This window comes from Canis lupus, chromosome 30 (genome assembly GCF_003254725.2).
Source record: "Canis lupus dingo isolate Sandy chromosome 30, ASM325472v2, whole genome shotgun sequence".
In the NCBI taxonomy this organism is placed as follows: domain Eukaryota; kingdom Metazoa; phylum Chordata; class Mammalia; order Carnivora; family Canidae; genus Canis; species Canis lupus.
Genome location: NC_064272.1, coordinates 18367442 through 18388561, shown reverse-complemented (window position 1 = coordinate 18388561; position 21120 = coordinate 18367442). Strand labels below are relative to the sequence as shown.

Sequence of the window (21120 nt, the reverse complement as noted above, 5' to 3'; positions counted from 1 at the left end):
GGCTGCGGCGGCGGCGACCCCGAGGACCCCGAGCACGCGGAGCGCGTGCACCTGCTGGCGGCGAGCCCGGGCGTGATGGGCAGGGCCCCGCGCGCCGCCCGCGCCTGAGGCGCCCCGCCCCGCCCCGCCCCGCCCCGCCCGGCCCGGCCCCGCTCGCTGCCGCCGGCTGCCGGGGCGCTTCCTAGTCGGCGCGGGCGGCCGCCCAGGCGAGGTGCGGCCTCCGCTCGGGCGGGGGGCTCGCGCCGGGGCCCCGCCATGGCCGCGTCCGAGCTCTACACAAAGGTGAGGGGGCCGCGGGCGGGCGGGCGGGCGGGGCGGCTGCACCCCCGCGCCCCAGGACCCGGGCCCTGCCGCGCAGCCGCCTTCCCCTGGGGCGCGGGGCGGGGGGCGCCTGGGGCGCGAGGGCCCTGCCGGCCCGCCGGCTTCGGGAGGAGCCCTGGCTGCGGGCGGGGCTGCGTCGGCGACATCAGATGGGCCCTCCCGCGGGGACGGCGCTCGAAATAGGGTCTGGCGCTGGTCTGCGGCGCCGTCCGCCCGGCCGGCCTCCCCGCCAGCCTGCAGCCCTGCGCTCCGCGCCCGCCGAGTCTCACCTTGAGCGGCCGGCTTCCCGGGGGGGGCGGGGGCACGGGCCGGGGTCGGTCCCCTGGTCCCCGGCAGTTCGCTACCTGCGTGCAACCCCTAGAGCCCTGTTCGGCTCCATGCCTCCAGCATCCGCCGGGCGAGCCTCCTGCTTCAGGATTGCGTTCGAGGGAAGCGTCCTTTCTCTCCTATACCGACGCCAGTATTTCTGAATGGCATATTTCGGAGAACCGTCCCTTTGAAGACCTCCGAAAACGTGTCTCCGGCAGCGTTGTGATGCTTTGTGAACGTGTTGTAGCCATGGCATTTTATTATACCGTAACTCCAGCGTACGTAGGTGTTTTGCCAACTATTAATTTCCTTTCATTTCACTCAACACAATTGGCTTAGCTCTTCAAGTGCGTATGGGCAGCAGAATCTCCATTTAGGATCTTAAGAATCATGGTTTCCAAATGTGACCCTAAATTGCTGCATGAGAAAAAAGATATGGATTTCTAGCCCAGGTGCCTTTTTTCCCTTACTGCGTGACCTTGGGCAAGTCACTTAACTTCTTCTTCAGTTGTCTCATATCTGCAAGTGGAGTTAATTACACCCGCTCTGCATCTCTTACAAGGCTGTTTGTTGTGAGGATCAAATCTAGGAATAGATGGGAAAGCTTTTGTAACCTGTGAATTTCTCAAGAAATAGGTATATGATTAGTTCATTCAACCATGAGAAGAGGAGTTTGCATATAACATTCTCAAGGACCCCTTTCTTTCCAGCCATAGATTTAAAGACTGCACTGTTAGAATTTCTCTGTAAACCTGGTAATTTTCTTAGGCGTTGTTGGCCTCTAATATATGAATGAATGCAATTGGAAACTGATTTGGTTACTCTATTAATAAACATTGATAGAGTGCTAACTATGTGCCAGGCACTGCTCTAACTCATTTAATCCTCATAATGAACACGTGGAGTAGGTACTCTGAGAAACACTTTCCCATGATGAGATACAGGTCTGTAAACATTCTTTTTTTTTTTTTAATTTATTTTTTATTGGTGTTCAATTTACCAACATACAGAATAACCCCCAGTGCCCGTCACCCAATCACTCCCACCCCCCGCCCTCCCCCCCTTCCACCACCCCTAGTTCGTTTCCCAGAGTTAGGAGTCTTTATGTTCTGTCTCCCTTTCTGATATTTCCCACACATTTCTTCTCCCTTCCCTTCTATTCCCTTTCACTATTATTTATATTCCCCACATGAATGAGAACATATGATGTTTGTCCTTCTCCGACTGACTGACTTCACTCAGCTAAACATTCTTTACTTACTTTGTATAGCCCTCCACTCTTCCCTGTGCAGCTTGAGGAGTCCATCCCTGAGCTGCCTAATTGTAGGCTGCTTAACTAAAGACTGGATGATAAATTGCTCTTGGTCTGGGTCAGCTTTTTTTCCTCCCAAGATAATTTTTTTTTAGAAAAAACTTTAAAAATATTGTGATTTTTAAATTGCAGGGTTTTGGGTTTTGTTCATAGTTTCATCATATACTCTTAAAATTCACCTTCTGTCATTGTGAAAACAGACTAGTTTAGACATCAAGAGTGAGTTGAGCTTAAATTGCCTTCTAAATATATTTATGTCTAAGTGTAATCTGGTCACTTGGCTAGTTGCTGACTAATTCTTTTTGTCAATGGGCCTTAGCTTAATGGTGGGCCAAAATATTTATTGAACAGCCTTCCAGGTGCAGATACTGTGCTTAATATTGAGAGGTTCTCTCTCTCTCTCTCTCTCTCTTTTAAAGATTTATTTATTTATTCATGAGAGACAGAGAGAGAGGCAGAGACATAGCAGAGGGAGAGACAGGCTCTTCGCAGGAGCCTGATGTAGGACTTGATCCCGGAACCCCAGGATCACGCCCTGAGCCAAAGGCAGACACGCTCAACTGCTGAGCCACCCAGGTGTACCAATATTGAGAAGTTCTAACAATGAACAAGACACCATAGCCCTTTCCCTCAAAGGGCTCACAGTCTGTTTCTTATATTCTTGACCTACTTTAAATATCTAGGAGCATAAATAACCTGTTGTTACCTCCACAGCAGGCAGACAGCTGGTGTGGTATTTATAAGTAGAAATTAGGAAATGGGTCGGGACATGGGGAAGGTTGGAATGATTCTAGAGATAAAAGCTTGGGTAGTGATTATTAGAGGAAGAGGGAAATCATTAGAAATTAAAACATTGGATAAACAAGAATTTTTTCCTCACAGAGGATTACAGGGAAGGAAATTCTGGAGTAGATTACAAGGAAAGATGTGTTAGTGACATGTCATAATTATGGTATTCAACAAAGTGGTTAAATCTGAAAAGTGCCCTTTAAAAAAATGTCATTCAGAGTTTAAAGGCAGATTTTGATGTGTGATATAGATCAGCTTCCATTAAGGTGAAAGGAAAGAGACTGGTCAGTTTATTCTTTGTATGTAAAATGATAATGGTTTTGTCACAGAAATTTACCAGGGCTGCCATTTTGTAAGGTTTTCCCACAATATAAACATTTTAAGTGCAATAGCTAGGTTCCTAGGATATAACATTTCTGGAAACTAACATTTTGGTTGAAATATGTTTGTTGGTTTTAAAAATAAAGGCTTTGTTGAGATGTGATTTACATACCATGTCATTCCCAATTTAAAGTTTACAATTCAGTGGTTTTCAGTATATTCATAGAGTTGTGGGTCAATTTGTTTTTAGAGCCACCTGGCTTGTTCCAAAAAGAATTGAAGATGGCCAAGATATCTCATTGCTTCTGATTTTGAAAATATTTGCTAGTCTTGACTTGCCAGTGGATATGTGAATCATAATGTCACCATAGATGCTTTCAGTAACTTCAAAGGATTCAGCATTTGTGGAGCAGAGTTTATTAATTAGGCCTAGATGGATCACCAGCAGCAATAAAATGGCATGGTAGTCCTCACATGAGCTTCCCAAAGGCAGAGAACACTGGAAATGCTGTAGAATGGTCAAGGTTCCCTGAAGTTGTTTAATTAAGAGTCCCATTGTGTATCAGGATGCTGAGTTTTGTAACTATAAAAACTTCTAAAACCCCTGCTCAAGAAGCCAGGTAAACTTTCTTAGGTGAGACAGCAATTTAGGCCAATAGGTGATATGTCTGTAATCTTCCTTTCCTACTATATTCCTACCTACTGAAGCCATATGGCTTAGATTCTTTTTCCGGGATAGTTCCTGTTTTTTGTTCTATGCCTCTTCCCCTTTACCATCAATCCTGGAAATTATAACATTCTGGTGTTGAAATTACATTTTTCAGACTACTTTCAACATCTGAAAGCAGGACGGAAACCTCATCCTTGATCATGTGCCTTATTTGGGGTTTAGCAAGTATATTTGATTTCCACAAGTATCCTGTCACATCCCTTCCATCTATATTTCCTCCTGATGTCCTGAACAGTCTGTCTCCTGTAAATAATGGTCTGGGATGATTAGTCTACTTGCAGGAATGAAGCAGGGTATAAAGAAGTGGTTAAACAAGTAAGCACATTTTCAGGCATGTTGAACAGGATGAGTAATAGAGCGGGGAGTTGGGAGCCAAGGGAAGCCAAAGAAACTGTTGCAGGAAACAAAATGGTGAAATGATGCAGGTCAGGGAGACTGAGGCAAAGGCAGATGATGTGGGAAAGAGGACAAACTCAAGAGACAGGTCTCTGTGATAGATTAGATATAGGGTGGGATGGAGAGGGAACAGTGTAAGTTAACAGCAGTAGCTCTAGCTTTGGAAACTGTAAGTTAATTCCCATTATATCATGAATTTACAGACTCTGTGGAACTTGTAAGCTACTCAGAAATACTTCTTCAGACTGCTTGAGCAAAGCGGAAAGCTCATGATTTCCTCTTGAAATTTGTTAACTGTTTCTTGAAGTGTGAACGTCTGGTGTATTGCCCAGTGGCTAAAAGAGTACAGAGAGGTTCCAATTTTAATGAGAGTTGCCACTGCCAGATAAACAGTTTAAATCTTCATGGTGCTTTTAGCTGTTCAAAGTAGGGGAACTCTGGAGCAGGGTCTGTGAGTGGGGTTCCTGGATTTAACTGCAACGTCCAAACGGTTGGACACAGGAAGTGTGGGAGAGGAGAGGTAAACCCTCTTACCTTACATCTTATCTCAGAAGGTAATTTAGCTTGTTTTTAACTTTATAATGGATTTTGCCTCCATTGGAAGAATCTAGAGGCACATTACCCATTGGGAGGATAGACTTTGATCTATTGTCTCTACTTCAGGCAATTCCTAGTGAAGTATAAGGAATTGTCAGAAGTAGAAACTCCTGGAAGATCTATGGAATAAGGCCTGACCCTGGGTAAAAACATCATGTGGGCAACCACACTCCTCCCATTTCATCCCCTACTGGCATGTCTTCTTACAGCGTCTTCTCAGACTTTTTGCATTTGTCTCCCTGGGGAGTTTCTCTTCTTTCCTGCTAGCTCCATCTCTCTCTCTCTCTAATCGACTTAGGTAAAATTTATATGTAAAAAAATTCACTCATCTTAAGTATACAGTTTAGTGAGTTTTGACAAATACATTCTGTCATGTAATTACTACCACAAACAAGATATAGAACATTTTCATCGTCCTCAGGAGTTCTTCATGCTAAGCTTCTTCTCTTCTGCAGTTTATTTCTTGTAGCTAAAATGATAATTTAAAAAATAAATGCCAGTTTACTAGAGTTGTGCTTGCCCACTGGGACAGCAGGAAGAGTTGTTTGTTTTCAAAATGTATAGTATGGTTTCACTTTAGTCCAAGCAATAGAGATACTTGATATAGAGGACTGAGCTGGGGTGTTTCTCCTGTGGATTTCTTTTTTTCTGTTTTTGTTTTTTAAGATTTTATTTTTTTATTCATGAGAGACACAGAGTTAGAGACTTAGGCAGAGGGAGAAGCAGGCTCCCTGTGGGTAGCCTGATGCAGAACTGGATTCCATGACCCCGGGATCATGACCTGAGCCAAATGCAGATACTCAACCACTGAGCCACCCAGGTGTCCCCTGTTTTTTTTTTTTTTTTTTTTTTTTTTTTTAAGATTTTATTTATCTGAGAGAGAACGAGAGGGAGAAGGGTAGAGGGGGTAAGCAGACCCCCTTCCTTGTCCCCACTGAGCAGAGAGCTCCGTGTGGGGCTATATCCCAGGATCTTGGGATCATAATGGAAGCTGAAGGCAGCAGCTTAACCGTCTGAGCCACCATGTGCCCCTCCTGTGGAGTTTCATTCACAGTAGGAGGTGAGAGTAGATGGCAGAGCAATTTAGGTGGTTTATTTAATTTTTCCTTCACACACTTACCCTTTACCTTTGCTGATGCTGTCTGCTTTTGATGCCTTGGGTCCTTAGGTCCTTAGTGCGTTAAAATCCCCTTTGATCAATTTTGCTTTTTTTTTTTTTTTAAAGGTTTTATTCATTTATTCTTGAGAGACACAGAGAGAGAGACAAACATAGGCAGAGGGAGAAGCAGGTTCCCTTGGTAGGGAGCCCGATGCGGGACTGTATCCCATGACCTCAGGATCATTACCTGAGCCAAAGGCAGATGCTCAACCACTGAGCCACTCAGACATCCATCAATTTTGCTTTTTTTTTTTTTTTTTTAAGATTTTATTTATTTATTCATGAGAGAGAGAGAGGCAGAGACATAGGCAGAGGGAGAAGCAGGCTCTATGCAGGGAGCCTGATGTGGGACTCGATCTGGGGCTCTAGGATCATGCCCTGAGCTGAAGGCAGATGCTTAACCACTGAGCCACCCTGGCGTCACTCAATTTTGCTTTTTAACCGTTGTCCTGTTCCATCTACCTTGGTTGTAATGTCAGTCTGGGTTTGTGGTAATAACAGATTTTGAAATTGCAGAAACATCCCTGGCTTCTTCATGCCTTGGACCTTCTCCATTTCGCTTCTAAGCCCTCCTCAGATGGAAGTCCCCTAAACCAGTAGCCATCAGCATTAAACATCTTGTACAACAGAGGCTTTTTGCCAATTGTGGAACTTAGGGATGGTGTGATGATGTTTTGGTTTCAAAATAATGGCTCCAAACGTGGTTGTAATTAAGGGAGAAGTACATTATCCCCTTCTAAGTGTTCATGAGGACCATCTGTCTACATCCTTTGGCCTGATGTGCTGTTGTAGCCAAAAACATGAGCACAATGCTGAACTGGAGAGAAATTGGATGCTGAAAAGACAAGTTTTATCTCCCTGTAGTCACTCATACAAACCTTGCATTTTCTAGTGGCCAGCCTCTCGTCTGCTGTCCTACCCGCTGTTCCCTTGCGGGCTATTCCACACCAACTGCCTCATGGCAGACAGCCTCTCCTTTGCTATCCTGCCTCCACCTCCCTTGCAGTGTAGTCAATAAACTATCTCCTTTAAAAACTAAACAAAACCAAACCAAAAACAGCTTGCATTTTCCTGGCCAGGAATCCTGTATGTGTGGTTGGGGTTTCTACTTCTTGATAAAAATGCACTGAAACTAGAGGAATTTCAGACTGGGAGAAATAAAATGATTGTGGCGGTCAAGCAGATAGTAAAGAAGATAGAAAGGACTCTAATTTAGAAAGGTGAAGGTGGAAAATGGTGAAGTATTTAACATCAAGAATAACAGAAGTATGTAATATCAAATCTCAGTTTAGTAGGGGTACTCATTAGATCTTGGCATGAATGTGTCATTTAAAATGAATTTCTACTTTAAACATTACGTATTTACATTTATAAAACGTATTACCTCAAGTTATGATGACAGCTAAGATGTACTGTAAATAAAAAGGGTCTGGATAATTCATGCACCGTGGTTCTGAGATACCGACTTAACAAATATCTCTTTGACAGTGTTAAACAGTTTACCAGCCAGAGCTGTTTTTGTTGGAGGTTACAGAAACACAACTCAAAACTAAAAAGGATTTTATTTGCTCCTGTGACCTGAATGTCCAGGTTTATGGATTCAAGGCTAGAATGTGGTCTCTGAGGCTGTCACTGGCTCTCATGTCAGATTGTGCTGTCTGCCATTGGTTTCGTCCACATGACAGCTCTTTTCATGGTGAAAAAGATGGTCAGTGGCACCTGCAGACCACATGATCTTCTAGCTCTGGGCCTGGAGGAAGAGAGTCTGGTGAAAGAATTCTGGTTGCCCTTGCTATGGGTCACGTGTCCTCTCCTTTCACTGTGCTGTGTAGGCAGTCAAGTCATGCTCATCTCAGAGACCAGGCAGAGGCAGGACATCATGATTGATAGTTCTCAGACCTGGTGGGGTGGCTGACAGCTGTTGCTGATTGGAAAGAATAGTCAATATCCACCATGAATGAGTTACCCAAAGTGACAAAGCGATTGAATTCCTCCTCTCCTCTTCTGATCTTTAAGCAGAAGAATGGGAAGATTTTTGCATAATCAGAAGGTTATTGGATATATTTCCCTTAGAGAATCATTTTGAATTAAAAAAATAAAAAAAAAAGAGCCGTGGAGAATCCATTTAAGCAAATGTTACTGAAATCATATAGAAATTGAAGATTTGAAAAATATTTTTCATTTAGTCGTAATCAGGGGGTTATGAACCCTATGTCACCTTTCCTTTGGAACTTTTTCAGCTGTATTTCCCTAGTGCTTTATTTCCCCTCATTTTCTTCATATTTTTGCTTGAATATATTATTCTCTTCCCCCATTTTCATTATAAGTTATAAAATTTATTATTCCCGTTTGATTCATTTCCAGTTCTCTTTTTTCCTGCTCTCTTGCCTTCCACCTGTCATCTACTTCTTGACACCCTTACTGCTTTATTTCATCTACTCACCCTAATGCTCTTTTGTGCTTTATTATAACCAAGCATACTCGTATGCACACACACCTAAAGTGCGATAAAATAAATTCTTATTAAGTGAATTGTTACTCAGTGACGACTTAGAATGAGGAGGGAACTTCATTTCCTCAGATCCTTGTACTTATGCTGTGTTACCATTCCCTGAATCCGACATCACAATAGGAAGTAATTTCTCATGAGTTTACATAAATTATTTTCTGTGTAGGGGGGTATTTATATGTTTTAAGCAAGTAAACATTTTTGTGTTAGACTACTTTTTAGTCTAGACTAGACCAATTAGAACTTAATTTTTCATTTTACCATACTGGAGTATAAACAGCAAGGTGACCAGCTATTTCTTTAAGGATCTGACCTCACTTTACAACATTTTTGTGGCAATACTTAAAAAACTTCTACCCAGAATTGGTCTCTGCATGCTCACGCTGAGAAAAACCTCACTTCTAGTTTGACAAGCATCATGCTCACACAGGAAGCAGAAGTCCCAGAGATGTTTGTCACAAAATCAGGACATACATATTTTGATGAGGAATTTGGTTCAAAACCTGGATTAATCATCTATCAATTCAGAATATATCTATTACATAGATCTCTCTCTCTCTCTATATATATATATATATGTATCTTATTATAGAAGTGAAAAGTTAAACCCACTAGAGTTAATATTATATTATATTATATTTTATTTTTTTAAAGATTTTATTTATTTATTCATGAGAGACACACACACACACACACACACACAGAGGCTGAGACACAGGCAGAGGGAGCTTTTGTATTTGAGTTCTTTCCAGTTTTTGAATAGATGCTTGTATTGCGATGTATTTCCCCCTTAGGACTGCTTTTGCTGCATCCCAAAGATTTTGAACGGTTGTATCTTCATTCTCATTAGTTTCCATGAATCTTTTTAATTCTTCCTTAATTTCTTGGTTGACCCTTTTATCTTTTAGCAGGATGGTCCTTAACCTCCATGTGTTTGAGGTCCTTCCAAACTTCTTGTTGTGATTTAGTTCTAATTTCAAGGCATTATGGTCCGAGAATATGCAGGGGACAATCCCGATCTTTTGGTATCGGTTCAGACCCGATTTGTGACCCAATATGTGGTCTATTCTGGAGAAAGTTCCATGTGCGCTTGAGAAGAATGTGTATTCAGTTGAATTTGGATGTAAAGTTCTGTAGATATCTGTGAAATCCATCTGGTCCAGTGTATCATTTAAAGCTTTCGTTTCTTTGGAGATGTTTTGCTTAGAAGACCTATCGAGTATAGAAAGAGCTAGATTGAAGTCACCAAGTATAAGTGTATTATTATCTAAGTATTTCTTCACTTTGGTTAATAATTGATTTATATATTTGGCAGCTCCCACATTCGGAGCATATATATTGAGGATTGTTAAGTCCTCTTGTTGAATAGATCCTTTAAGTATGATATAGTGTCCCTCTTCATCTCTCACTACAGTCTTTGGGGTAAATTTTAGTTTATCTGATATAAGGATGGCTACCCCTGCTTTCTTTTGAGGACCATTCGAATGGTAAATGGTTCTCCAACCTTTTATTTTCAGGCTGTAGGTGTCCTTCTGTCTAAAATGAGTCTCTTGTAGACAGCAAATAGATGGGTCCTGCTTTTTTATCCAGTCTGAAACCCTGCGCCTTTTGATGGGGTCATTAAGCCCGTTCACATTCAGAGTTACTATTGAGAGATATGAGTTTAGTGTCATCATGATATCTATTCAGTCTTTGTATTTGTGGACTGTTCCACTGAACTTCTTCTTAAAGGGGAATTTTAAGAGGCCCCCTTAAAATTTCTTGCAGAGCTGGTTTGGAGGTCACATATTCTTTTAGTTGCTGCCTGTCTTGGAAGCTCTTTATCTCTCCTTCCATTTTGAATGAGAGCCTTGCTGGATAAAGTATTCTTGGTTGCATGTTCTTCTCATTTAGGACCCTGAATATATCCTGCCAGCCCTTTCTGGCCTGCCAGGTCTCTGTGGAGAGGTCTGCTGTTACCCTAATACTCCTCCCCATAAAAGTCAGGGATTTCTTGTCTCTTGCTGCTTTAAGGATCTTCTCTTTATCTTTGGAATTTGCAAGCTTCACAATTAAATGTCGAGGTGTTGAACGGTTTTTATTGATTTTAGGGGGGGATCTCTCTATTTCCTGGATCTGAATGCCTGTTTCCCTTCCCAGATTAGGAAAGTTTTCAGCTAGAATTTGTTCAAATACATATTCTGGCCCTCTGTCCCTTTCGGCGCCCTCGGGAACCCCAATTAAATGTAGGTTTTTCTTTCTCAGGCTGTCGTTTATTTCCCTTAATCTATCTTCATGGTCTTTTAATTGTTTGTCTCTTTTTTCCTCAGTTTCCCTCTTTGCTATCAACTTGTCTTCTAGGTCACTCACTCGTTCTTCCACCTCGTTAACCCTCGTCGTTAGGACTTCTAGTTTGGATTGCATCTCATTCAATTGATTTTTAATTTCTGCCTGATTAGCTCTAAATTCTGCAGTCATGAAGTCTCTTGAGTCCTTTATACTTTTTTCTAGAGCCACCAGTAGCTGTATAATAGTGCTTCTGAATTGGCTTTCTGACATTGAATTGTAATCCAGATTTTGTAACTCTGTGGGAGAGAGGACTGTTTCTGATTCTTTCTTTTGAGGTGAGGTTTTCCTTCTAGTCATTTTGCTCAGTGCAGAGTGGCCAAAAGCAAGTTGTATTGGGAAAAAGAGAAAAAGAGAGGAGAGAAAGAAGGAAAGAAAAGAGAAAGAGAAAAAAAAGGGAAGAAAAAGAAAAAAAAAACGAAAAAAAAAAGGGAAGAAAAAGAGAAAGAAAAAGAAAGGAGAAAAAAAGGGGGTGGGGGAAGGATACAAATCAAAAAGCAAAATAAAACAAAAACAAAACAAAAACAAACAAACAAAAAAAGAACCACCGGGGAGTATCTTCTGATTCTGTGTACTTTAAGTCCCTTGGCTTCTCCTGGAAGTTGTCCGTCTAGCTGGTGTTCTGGGGGAGGGGCCTGTTGTGCTGATTTTCAGGTGTTAGCAGTTGGGGGAGCTGCTGTGCCCCCTCCTGGTGCAGGGCTCAGTGGGGGTTGTTTACCCCGTGAGGCCGCAGGAGGAACAGCCCCAGTGGCGGTGCAGCTCTGGAAACCTGGATTCAGCCCCCGCAGGAACTCCGGAGCTCTCCGTCTGCAGGGCCTGGAGGCTCCGGGGCGGGGCCGCTGATCTGCTCAGCTGGGGCAGGAGCTTCCTTGCTGTCCTGGGCCCTCCCGGCCTCTGCCTGTCCCGGGAGAGGCCGGATCCTGGGCTGTGTCCCGGCGCCCTGTGCTCCGGAGCACAGGCAGAGGGAGAAGCAGGCTCCATGAAAGGAGCCTGATGTGGGACTTGATCCCGGGTCCCCAGGATCACACCCTGGGCTGCAGGTGGTGCTAAACCACTTTGCCACCAGGGCTGCCCCTAATATTATATTTTAACCCACTCTTCCTGTTTATACTAATTTTTTTTCATCTTAGACCAAGATTTCTCAACTTCTACACTATTGCCATAGTGCAGATAGATAATCCTTGCTTTCTGTGGGCTTGTCCTGTGTATTGTAGGATTTTTAGCGAAATCCCTAACCTTTATCTGCTAGATCCAGTAATATCCCTTATCCCCACACCAATCATAGTGTCTACAGACATTGCCAAATATCCCTTGGGGGGCCAAATCCCTCTCCCCTCTGTCCCCACTTGAGAACCTCTGCCCTAGACCTTAAGGCTTAGACTAGGGTAAGAAAAAGTGGGAAAGAGTTAAAAACAGAGGCAGAAATTTATTGGAAAAACTTTTAAAAAATAGCTTTTAAGTAATTTTTTTTTCTGCTTATAGAAATTATACATCTCAAAGAATTTGGAAAATACAGAAACATATAAAGGAAGAAAATTAAAAATAAACTAATACTACCCAGAGATAATAACTGTTAATTATAGTTCACTTCCTTAAGTTTCTCATTTATATTCATATGGTAATTTTTATGATTTTTAAAACTTAATATGTATTGCGAGAATATATATTTTTTATTCATTCATTCATTCATTCATTCATTCATTCATGAGAGACATAGAGAGAGAGAGACAGGCTCCATGCAGGGAGCCCGATGTGGGACTTGATCCCGGGACTCTGGGAGCACGCCCTGAGCCAAAGGCAGATGCTCAACCGCTGAGCCACCCAGGCATCCCAATTAATTTAATTTAATTTATTAATTTTTTAAAGAAGATTTTATTTATTCATTTAAGAGACAGAGAATAAGCAGGGGGAAGGGCGGAGGGAGAAGCAGATTCCCACTGAGCAGGGAGCCCAATGCTGAAGGCAGATGCTTAAGCAACTGAGCCACTCAGGTGCCCCTGTGAGAATTTTTATGTTATTAAATATAAACTTTTTATATTATTTTCAGTGTCTAGATATAATCCATCATCTGGATCTTCCACTTACTGCTGGGCATTTTCACTATTATAAGATAGGTAGTATGGTGAACGTCTTTGAACATAAATCTTTGAATTAGTCAATTTTACACTTCAAGTCTCCCTGAGAAGTGTTGTCATTTGCATTGATGCAGGATAGGGTATTCACATTTATTTCATTTTAAAGATAGCATTTTTTAATGTACATTGCTTCAGGGCTACAATGACCAGATGTTCCGCGTATGTGAGATGCTTTCTGCCATCCAGTGCCTTTATTTTGTTTTGAGAAATCCTCTTAGATAGAAATATATGAATTTGTTTAAAAAACCTAGCCTTTTGAAAACCTAAACTATTTCCTTTTCCTGACCATTTTCCTCATTGTTACTTATTCATTGTTTCTCCTTGATTTTGGGGGAATGTGGGCCAGACAGAATTATTGAATTAGAATTAAACAAGCGAACCAACCATAAAGCTATTGTTTTAAGAGTATAAATAATATAATTTTAATTTAAAAATCACCTGAGGTAGTACATGGGTGGCTCAGTAAGTTAAGGGTCTGCCTTTGGTCCAGGTCATGATCCCAGGGTCTGCATAGGGCTCCCTGCTCAGTGGGGACTCCTTCTACCCCTCCCCATGCTCATGCTTGTTTGTGTGCACTCTCTCTCTGAAATAAATAAAATCTTAAAAAAAGGAATTTCACACACAAAATAGAAAATTACCTAAAAATATGTTATCATTTTATTATAGACAAGATATCCTCCTAATTAGAAGAAATTACTGTTTGTCCGGAGTGGTCAGAGTTTGTTTTCGGTGGTTAGTCAAGAACCTGAGAGACCTTCAGCATCATTACCTGCTTTAAAACAAGTAGAATGGAGCAAAATATACCCCATGTTAAAGATAGCATCCTGGAATGGAATCTTTATGGCACTCAGAAGGTATTTGGAGGTTTGTGAGGCCTGTGGGTCATTGCTGTGTACAGCAGCCTTGCTGGAGGACTAAGTAGCCACAAATGTTGAAAGTTGATTGTGTGGAAACTTAGATATTGAGGCCATAGGAAACCGAGTAGAAGCCCTAGCCTCATTGGAAGTTTCTTTGCTTTCTTCCTCCATGAAACCTTGATTTTTACCTTCTTTAGTTGTCATTTTTTTTCTTCTAAAAACCAGGACTGGGATCCCTGGGTAGCGCAGCGGTTTGGCGCCTGCCTTTGGCCCAGGGCATGATCCTGGAGACCCAGGATCGAATCCCACATCAGGCTTCCGGTGCATGGAGCCTGCTTCTCCCTCTGCCTATGTCTCTGCCTGTCTCTCTCTCTCTGATGACTGTCATAAATAAATAAAAATTATTTAAAAAAAAAAATAAATAAAAACCAGGACTTGTTTAGTTGTCATTGGTTTTCTTCTAAAAACCAGGCCTCCATAAATGCATGACTTCATAGCAATATAATGATCAAATAACAATAGTTAATATTTACTGAAGTCTTACTATGGACTAGACACTATTCCAAGAACTTGGTTACAGCTGTTTCCTTCCTCGGCTTCCACCTCTCTCAATGCCTGAAAGAGAGGCAATGTATCACAGCAGTCAAGCATGGACTCTGGTTTAAATCCTGGATTCACTATTGACTTTCTGTGTGAACTTGACCAAACTACTTAACTTCCCTGTGCCTCAATTTCCTCATTTTTTTTTAAATTTTTAATTAATTTATTTATTTATGATAGTCATCAGAGAGCGAGAGAGAGAGAGAGAGAGAGGCAGAGACACAGGCAGAGGGAGAAGCAGGCTCCATGCACCGGGAGCCCGATGTGGGATTCGATCCTGGGTCTCCAGGATCGCGCCCTGGGCCAAAGGCAGGCGCTAAACCGCTGCGCCACCCAGGGATCCCAATTTCCTCATTTTTTAATGGGGAAAATAATACCTACCTCAAGTGGTTTTAATAATAATTAAATTTTTTAATATAGATAAAAATGCTTAGAATGGCAACTGATACATAATACAGCTTAACTGTTGGCTCTTATTATTGTTGCTATTTGGTTGTAGCTATCATTTTCCTTTCTCTCTGGCTATTTTGTCTTCTTCATAAGCTTAGCCATCTACTATAACTTCCTGGATATTGGCGCTCCTAGGCTCTGTCCTTAACCTACACTCCCTCCCACTGTGACCTGATCCGCTCCTGAAGAGTTAGGTATGAACTGGTGCTGATGACTTCCAAATCCCTGTTTGTAACCTATTTGCTGTCCTTGCAAAAAAGCTGCCTATGGACATCTTTATAGGTACCTCAAACCTGGCATATTCAACATTGAACTTGTCATCTCTCCCCTTCCTCTTCATTCCACTTTACCCTACTTCTTTGTGTCTTACTTTCCTAGCTATAGGATGGGATAATAGTAATATCGACTTCATTGAGTTAAGAGGATTAAGTGACATAGTTCATGTATAGCACTTCGCATAATGCCTGATACATATTTGAGAAATCTTAGCCACTGTAATTATTATTATTATTGTTCTCTGTCTGGTAAACGGCGTCAACATCCATCCATGTACCCAAACTTAAAACTTAGAAATTATTTTGATTTACTCCTATTTAAGCCTACCACCGCAATCACTTACCATTTCTTGGTACTATCCTTACTTTGTTTGAACCCTTATTATTTCTTGGATCCTGTAACAGCATCCTAAGCAATTTTTGGCTTACCTCTTGTAATCTGTTTTTTGTTCTGCCACCAGAGTGATCTTTATGTAATGAGCGTATCTGATCACGCCACTCTCTGACTTGAAATTCCTCGGTGATTCTCTATAGGATATTGTCTTGAGAATAAATATGTTAGTGTGGTGCTTTCCAAACTTTGGTGTCCTTCTGAAATCGCCTAGAAATGTTGTTAAAATGGAGATTCTGATGTAGGTCTGTGGTGAGGCCCCGAGACTTTCTAACAATTCCTAGGTGACACCAGTGCTGCTGGATTGAGGACCAACCACACCATGAGTAGTGAGGCCATGATACACTGGGCTTTTCCTGATCTACGTTCACCCTGGGCCGCCTCCTATCTCATTTTCCTTCCTCGCATTCAGATCTTTGGTTTAAGTCAAGAGCTCTCCAGGTTGCCTTCTTCCTGCTTTGCAGCATTCCCCTTGCCTGGCTTTCTCCACTGTTCATGAATTATGTCTTTCAGATCTTAGTCTGTCTAAGATATTCCTGTGTGTTCTTATAGAACACTTTGTCCACATCCGTCCTGACACAACAGTGCATTGCAGGTGGTTATCTCCCCAGCAGAGGGGAAGTATCACATTTGTTTTGTTTTAATAACAACTTTATTGAGATATCATTTACGTGCATTACAATTCATTCATTTAAAGTATGTAATTCAGTGGTTTTCATGTTTTTTTGACCTAGCATCTAGACTAGTATTTAGTACATAATAAATAACACCTCCATGACTGACTGAATGAATGAACTAGGTGGTGTTAAAGTACCATTGGAAAATTTTCTCCAGATCTTCCTCTGCATATCTGTAATTTTTGGCTTTAGCATTTCAGCATTCAGATTATCTTACTATTTGTCAGTAGTTCTTCATGAGCTTTCTTCTTTCATCTCCCTTTTTGGTACCAGGATGCGAACCATTTTATTCTTCTCTTGGTCAGCTTTAATGCATCATTATAGATCACTTTCCTCAATTCTCCAGTGCTTCCAGTTCTTTTTTTCAACTTAGGCTGTAATGAGCAGTGTTAACCCTAAACACAGATCTTAACATGCTGTTCTCCAGCTGAAAAACCTCTGGCTGGTCCCCAGCCCCTCCTCCTCTGTCTATTTATCTACTGTGGAATCATCTCATTCCTTATCTTGACATTTAAGACTCTTGATCTTTTTCTAGCCCTATTCTCTTGGCTTGATCTTTCACAACGTGGGTTTCTCAGACTTTTTATGTAGCAACCATCTGGAATGCTTTTTAAAATGTAAATTCCTGAGGGGGCCTGGGTGGCTTAGTCAATTAAATGTTGGAGTCTTGATTTCTGATCAGGTCATGATCTCAAGGTTGTGGGATCAAGCCCTGTGTCAGACTTCATGCTCAGTGGAGAGTCTTCTTGAGTTTCTCTCTCTCTCCCTTTCCACTCTGCCCCCTTCCATCCCTGTTCTCTCTTTCTCTCTCTGTCTCTCGAATAATAAATTAAAAAAAAAAAAAAAAGTTAATTCCCGAGTCTTGCTTCCAGAGACTCTGAGTTAGTAGGTTTGAGAGCCCCAGGAATCTGTATTTTTAACCAATCCTGTAAGGAATTCTGATGCAGGTGGTCTGTGGAAGTCTGTTCTGGGACATAGAACCAACCTTGCTACTTGAGCCTGTGTTCCAACTTTACTTGACTTTGGACTTTTTGTCGACCATATTTCCCTCTTACCAGAATCCTCACCTAATAAATGCTCAGCAAAAGGTAGCTGACTTGAGCTCTTTGTTCAGTGGTGGTGGTGGGGGGAGTCTTTTTAAAATTATAAGACAGTTTTACTGTAGATACATTGTGGGCCATTTTCTCCCTGGCTATCCTTAATGTTTCACTTTTAATAGAATATGTGAGAAAACCTGGCACATGGAAGTGACCTAGTAAATCTTTTTTGCTATTTTTAAAGGCAACTGGAAAAACTGCCTCTCATATTAAAACTAAATTGAGAATCTTCTATGGTGAAAGATGTTCCATTACCTTTACTAATAATAGATGTGAAATAGTATAAGAAATGACTTGCAAAATTACTTTGGGAACTATTTTCCTTTCCAAAAAAATCGTTAAAAAAATCTATAAGAATAATAAATATTCAGTGTACAGATCCTTGGAAAATTCAGAAATACAAAAGATTGCATGTAATCTCACTGTCCTCACATATTCTTAATATTTTGATATATGTCCTACTTTTTTTCCTATGTATATTTTCTCCAACAAAATGACTTATTTTGTGCATACTATTTTGTAGTGATATATTTTTCCGTAAGTAGTATGTTAGGAACATTTTCCCATACCGATACATACTTTTTTACAGTATCTTTTTAATGGATTCAGAGTGTTATATTGCTTGAGTTAGTCTTAATGTTAGTCAACCAGTCCACTATGGTAAGCTCCAATTTTTTGACAGTTTACCTTTAAATTGAAGAGAACCCAAAGCCTTTGTGTGTTCCTTTACAAAGAAATCAATTGTAGTAGTTAATGAATTTGGCTATAATTAACAAAACATCCCATTTTTCTATATAACAATACTGGTACAAAAACTTGATTATCATGTCAGTGTTAAGAACAACCCACAGGAATATCAAAGCACTCAGGAATAAATTCTTAAATGTTTGAGATCTCGGAGTGTGCCAACCACAACAGCCCAGTAGAAGGAAATTCTCCAAACTATAGACGTAGACAGGTTATGGTTATTAATCTGTGGGCCTGGTGAATCAAGCTGTAGGTTAGTTCCAACTTGAGAGGATAGTGGATCCCTTCCTCTGCAGTATTTTGGAAGCCATATGGTAGGTAGGATGAATTTTAATGTAATCTACACATTAATATACTCGCTTTTTCCTATTAATCGAGGAGACTATCCCTGACTAATAAAAGCTTCTCAGGGTTTGTCAAGCCTCTATATCCGTATTTAATGGCAGGATACCCTGGTTACTCAGAAACTGTTAGCTGCAGAAATGAAAATGTTGACTTAGGCTAAAGGGAGAAAAAATGTAGCAGAGATTGTTATTCAAGAAAAAACACATATACTAAATCAAGAGAAGTAATGGGGAAATAATCTCTGACACATAAGATTGAGCTCTTAGAAGCTCCAAAAAGAAGTCTTTTGGTTAATCTACTTCAGTTAAGCCCCCTTGGTTTACAAATACTGTAATTAAATGTTTCTATTATGATGAGTTTCTACCTTAAATGTCTGGGACATTGACCAGGGATGTGAGGGGCCTAGTTCTTGAGATAGCCAGTCCCCTGGGGCAGAGGGGCACCTCGTTGGGGCCAAGGGTTTTCGAAGTCTGTGTCAGGAGCAGTGCCTTAGTCTTAGAATAATCTGCGGACCATGCAGAGTTTCCTTTTTCATCACTACCCGCTGGAGTTTGAGATTTCATTTGTCTTTGGAGCTGGGGCCTCCACTATGGTATGTTTAACAAGGATCTGGACAAAACCTATAGTATGCAGTTTAACTGGTTAGAGTGAGGATTGGGATGTCTCATCTGAGTTGATGAAAATCTAAGTGATGGGGACATTTAAGGCAGTATCAATTTAACAAAACTATAAGACTTGGTTGTAATCTGTACCATTCTGTATATTAAACCTAGATTCTTAAAATAATTATGTTTAAACAGTTGATCGTCCCCCTGTATTTTTATTTGGCTTGCTTATCTTTTGGTTGTTTTTTTTTTTCAGGAATTTGTATAAGGTAACTGTCTTACACTATGGTGAAATTTAATAAATCTGAATGAGTAGAGGCCATTTATTTTAAAATATGTGATTCCAGCTTGAAAATTTCTTCTGTTGGGCATCAGTTAAGGTTTTATAACTATGAAATTAAATAGATTGAGTTTATTCGGAAAGTGGTTAATATATAGACCAATACAATAGATTGAGTTTATTTGGAAAGTGGTTAATATATAGGCCAACACAGTCTCAAGAACAGCCCTGGAACTGCTTCTATGCATGCTTTTCACTTTAGTCAACTCAGTGCCTTTGGTTTTCATTCTTCCCTGCCGTAGCACAGTGACATCAGATGCAGCTGGAGCTGAAAGAAGAAGGGTCATGTTCATTAATTCCAGTGAAACAAAAACTGCCTCAAATAATTAATGGAATAACAGTCTCTTTAAAAAGACTTTAGAGCTTTTTTTTGACTTTTTTTTCCCCAAGGACTAGAGAAGGAGAATTGCACAGATTGTTCACTTGGGACCATTTTAAGCTGTTGATGTATCTTACAGTCCTCATCTGATGTTTCTAATTTCAACATAAATCATTCAGGACATGTAGTGATTTTTTTTCTTACCTTCTCTTGAGGTTCTCTGACTTCAGTGACCGTTTTCAAGAGAGCAACCCCATGAACTTTGGCTTTGTCAGAATCTAAAAATGGTCTCTATTTTATTATTTTATTTATAGTTGTCATAGTTTAAATACAGCTGACCCAGCAAGCAAAAATTTGTGTGTACAAGCAGGGTGGCAAATACCAGGTCAGGTTGCTTGCTGGGTTATTGGAGGGAAGAAGAGGCTATGTATGTTCCCATCATTATTTTCTTCAGTTGATCTTGCTATTATGAGGTTTGATTTTTTTTGTTTTTTTTTCTCTTTTTTTTGTTTATCTGTGTGTTTGTTGTCTTCCAAATAGTAAGGAAAGAGGGATTATTGGACAGAGATAGCTAGAGTTAGGGAAAACCAGTCAGGAAAGAAGGGGGAAGATCCTTTGCTATATGTGATTGTCTTTGTTTTCCAGTCCAACATTTAGAAGCATTCATCTTGTGACCTAACCTTCAAGGACACTGCCTTCAAGCAAACTAGAAAGTTAATCTACTTATAATTTTAGTAGATAAAAAGAGAATAAGAAGAAATTAACATATAATATGATGTATGGTTTTGTTGACAAAAAGGTCTGGACTTTATTATGTGTTGAAAGTATGCTCAGGGTCTAATGCATGTTTAGGAGCTAAATTTCTAGAATAATAATAATAAAGATGTAAAGGCAAACAAAGGAAGCCAAAATGGAAAGAAAGAAAGAAAAAAGAAAAGAAAAGAAAAAGACTTTAAAAAAGGCGGTTTGAGACTGGGAGACCCAAATGTGTGTTACCATGTATGTGTGGGGCAGGGAAATAGCCCAGTAACTCAGGGAACCAGTGACTTGTCTACAAATAATAATTGGCCGTTGTACTTTAGAGGTAGCAAACTCAGAGTAGATGAAACAGGAGACATTAGAATAAGCAGGTCGAATATAGATGTATGGTTATGTTTTTACTTTGGTTCCTTTGTACATTGTCTTTGTGTTGTGATGTCCATTTTGGTTGGTTGTTCTTTCAAGTTGTAATTTTTATCTTAGATTTCTAAAACTTATAAAATCTGTTCAGATTACCTGACTTTTTAGGTTTTTGAAAAATGTGATTGAAATGGCTTTGCCATATAGTAATTTGTATGAACCAGATATACTATGAAAAGAAAGTAGAGAAAAGCCTATTTACATCATGTAAACAAAGTTTATGCTCAGAGGCAGCATCAGCATTTGTGCTTCAGTGAAGAAAAGTGGGAGATCCAACTATCATCTTGGCCTGAGAGTTTTTTGGTGTGGAGGGTCACCATGTCAGAGAAAATGCA

The 21120-nt window shown here is 40.6% G+C and overlaps 1 protein-coding gene across 4 annotated transcripts in view; it reads left to right on the top strand.

Moving 5' to 3' along the window:
• Positions 1-127: 127 nt before the first annotated feature.
• MYO5A (myosin VA) overlaps positions 128-21120 on the top strand; it is a 191859-nt gene continuing 170866 nt past the window's right edge. For all 4 annotated transcript variants that reach the window (XM_035708806.2, XM_025472765.3, XM_025472764.3 and 1 more), the window contains exon 1: positions 128-282. In XM_035708806.2, coding sequence (XP_035564699.1) covers positions 256-282 — 27 coding nt within the window. In that variant the 5' untranslated portion in view covers positions 128-255. The remainder of the gene's footprint in view (positions 283-21120) is intronic.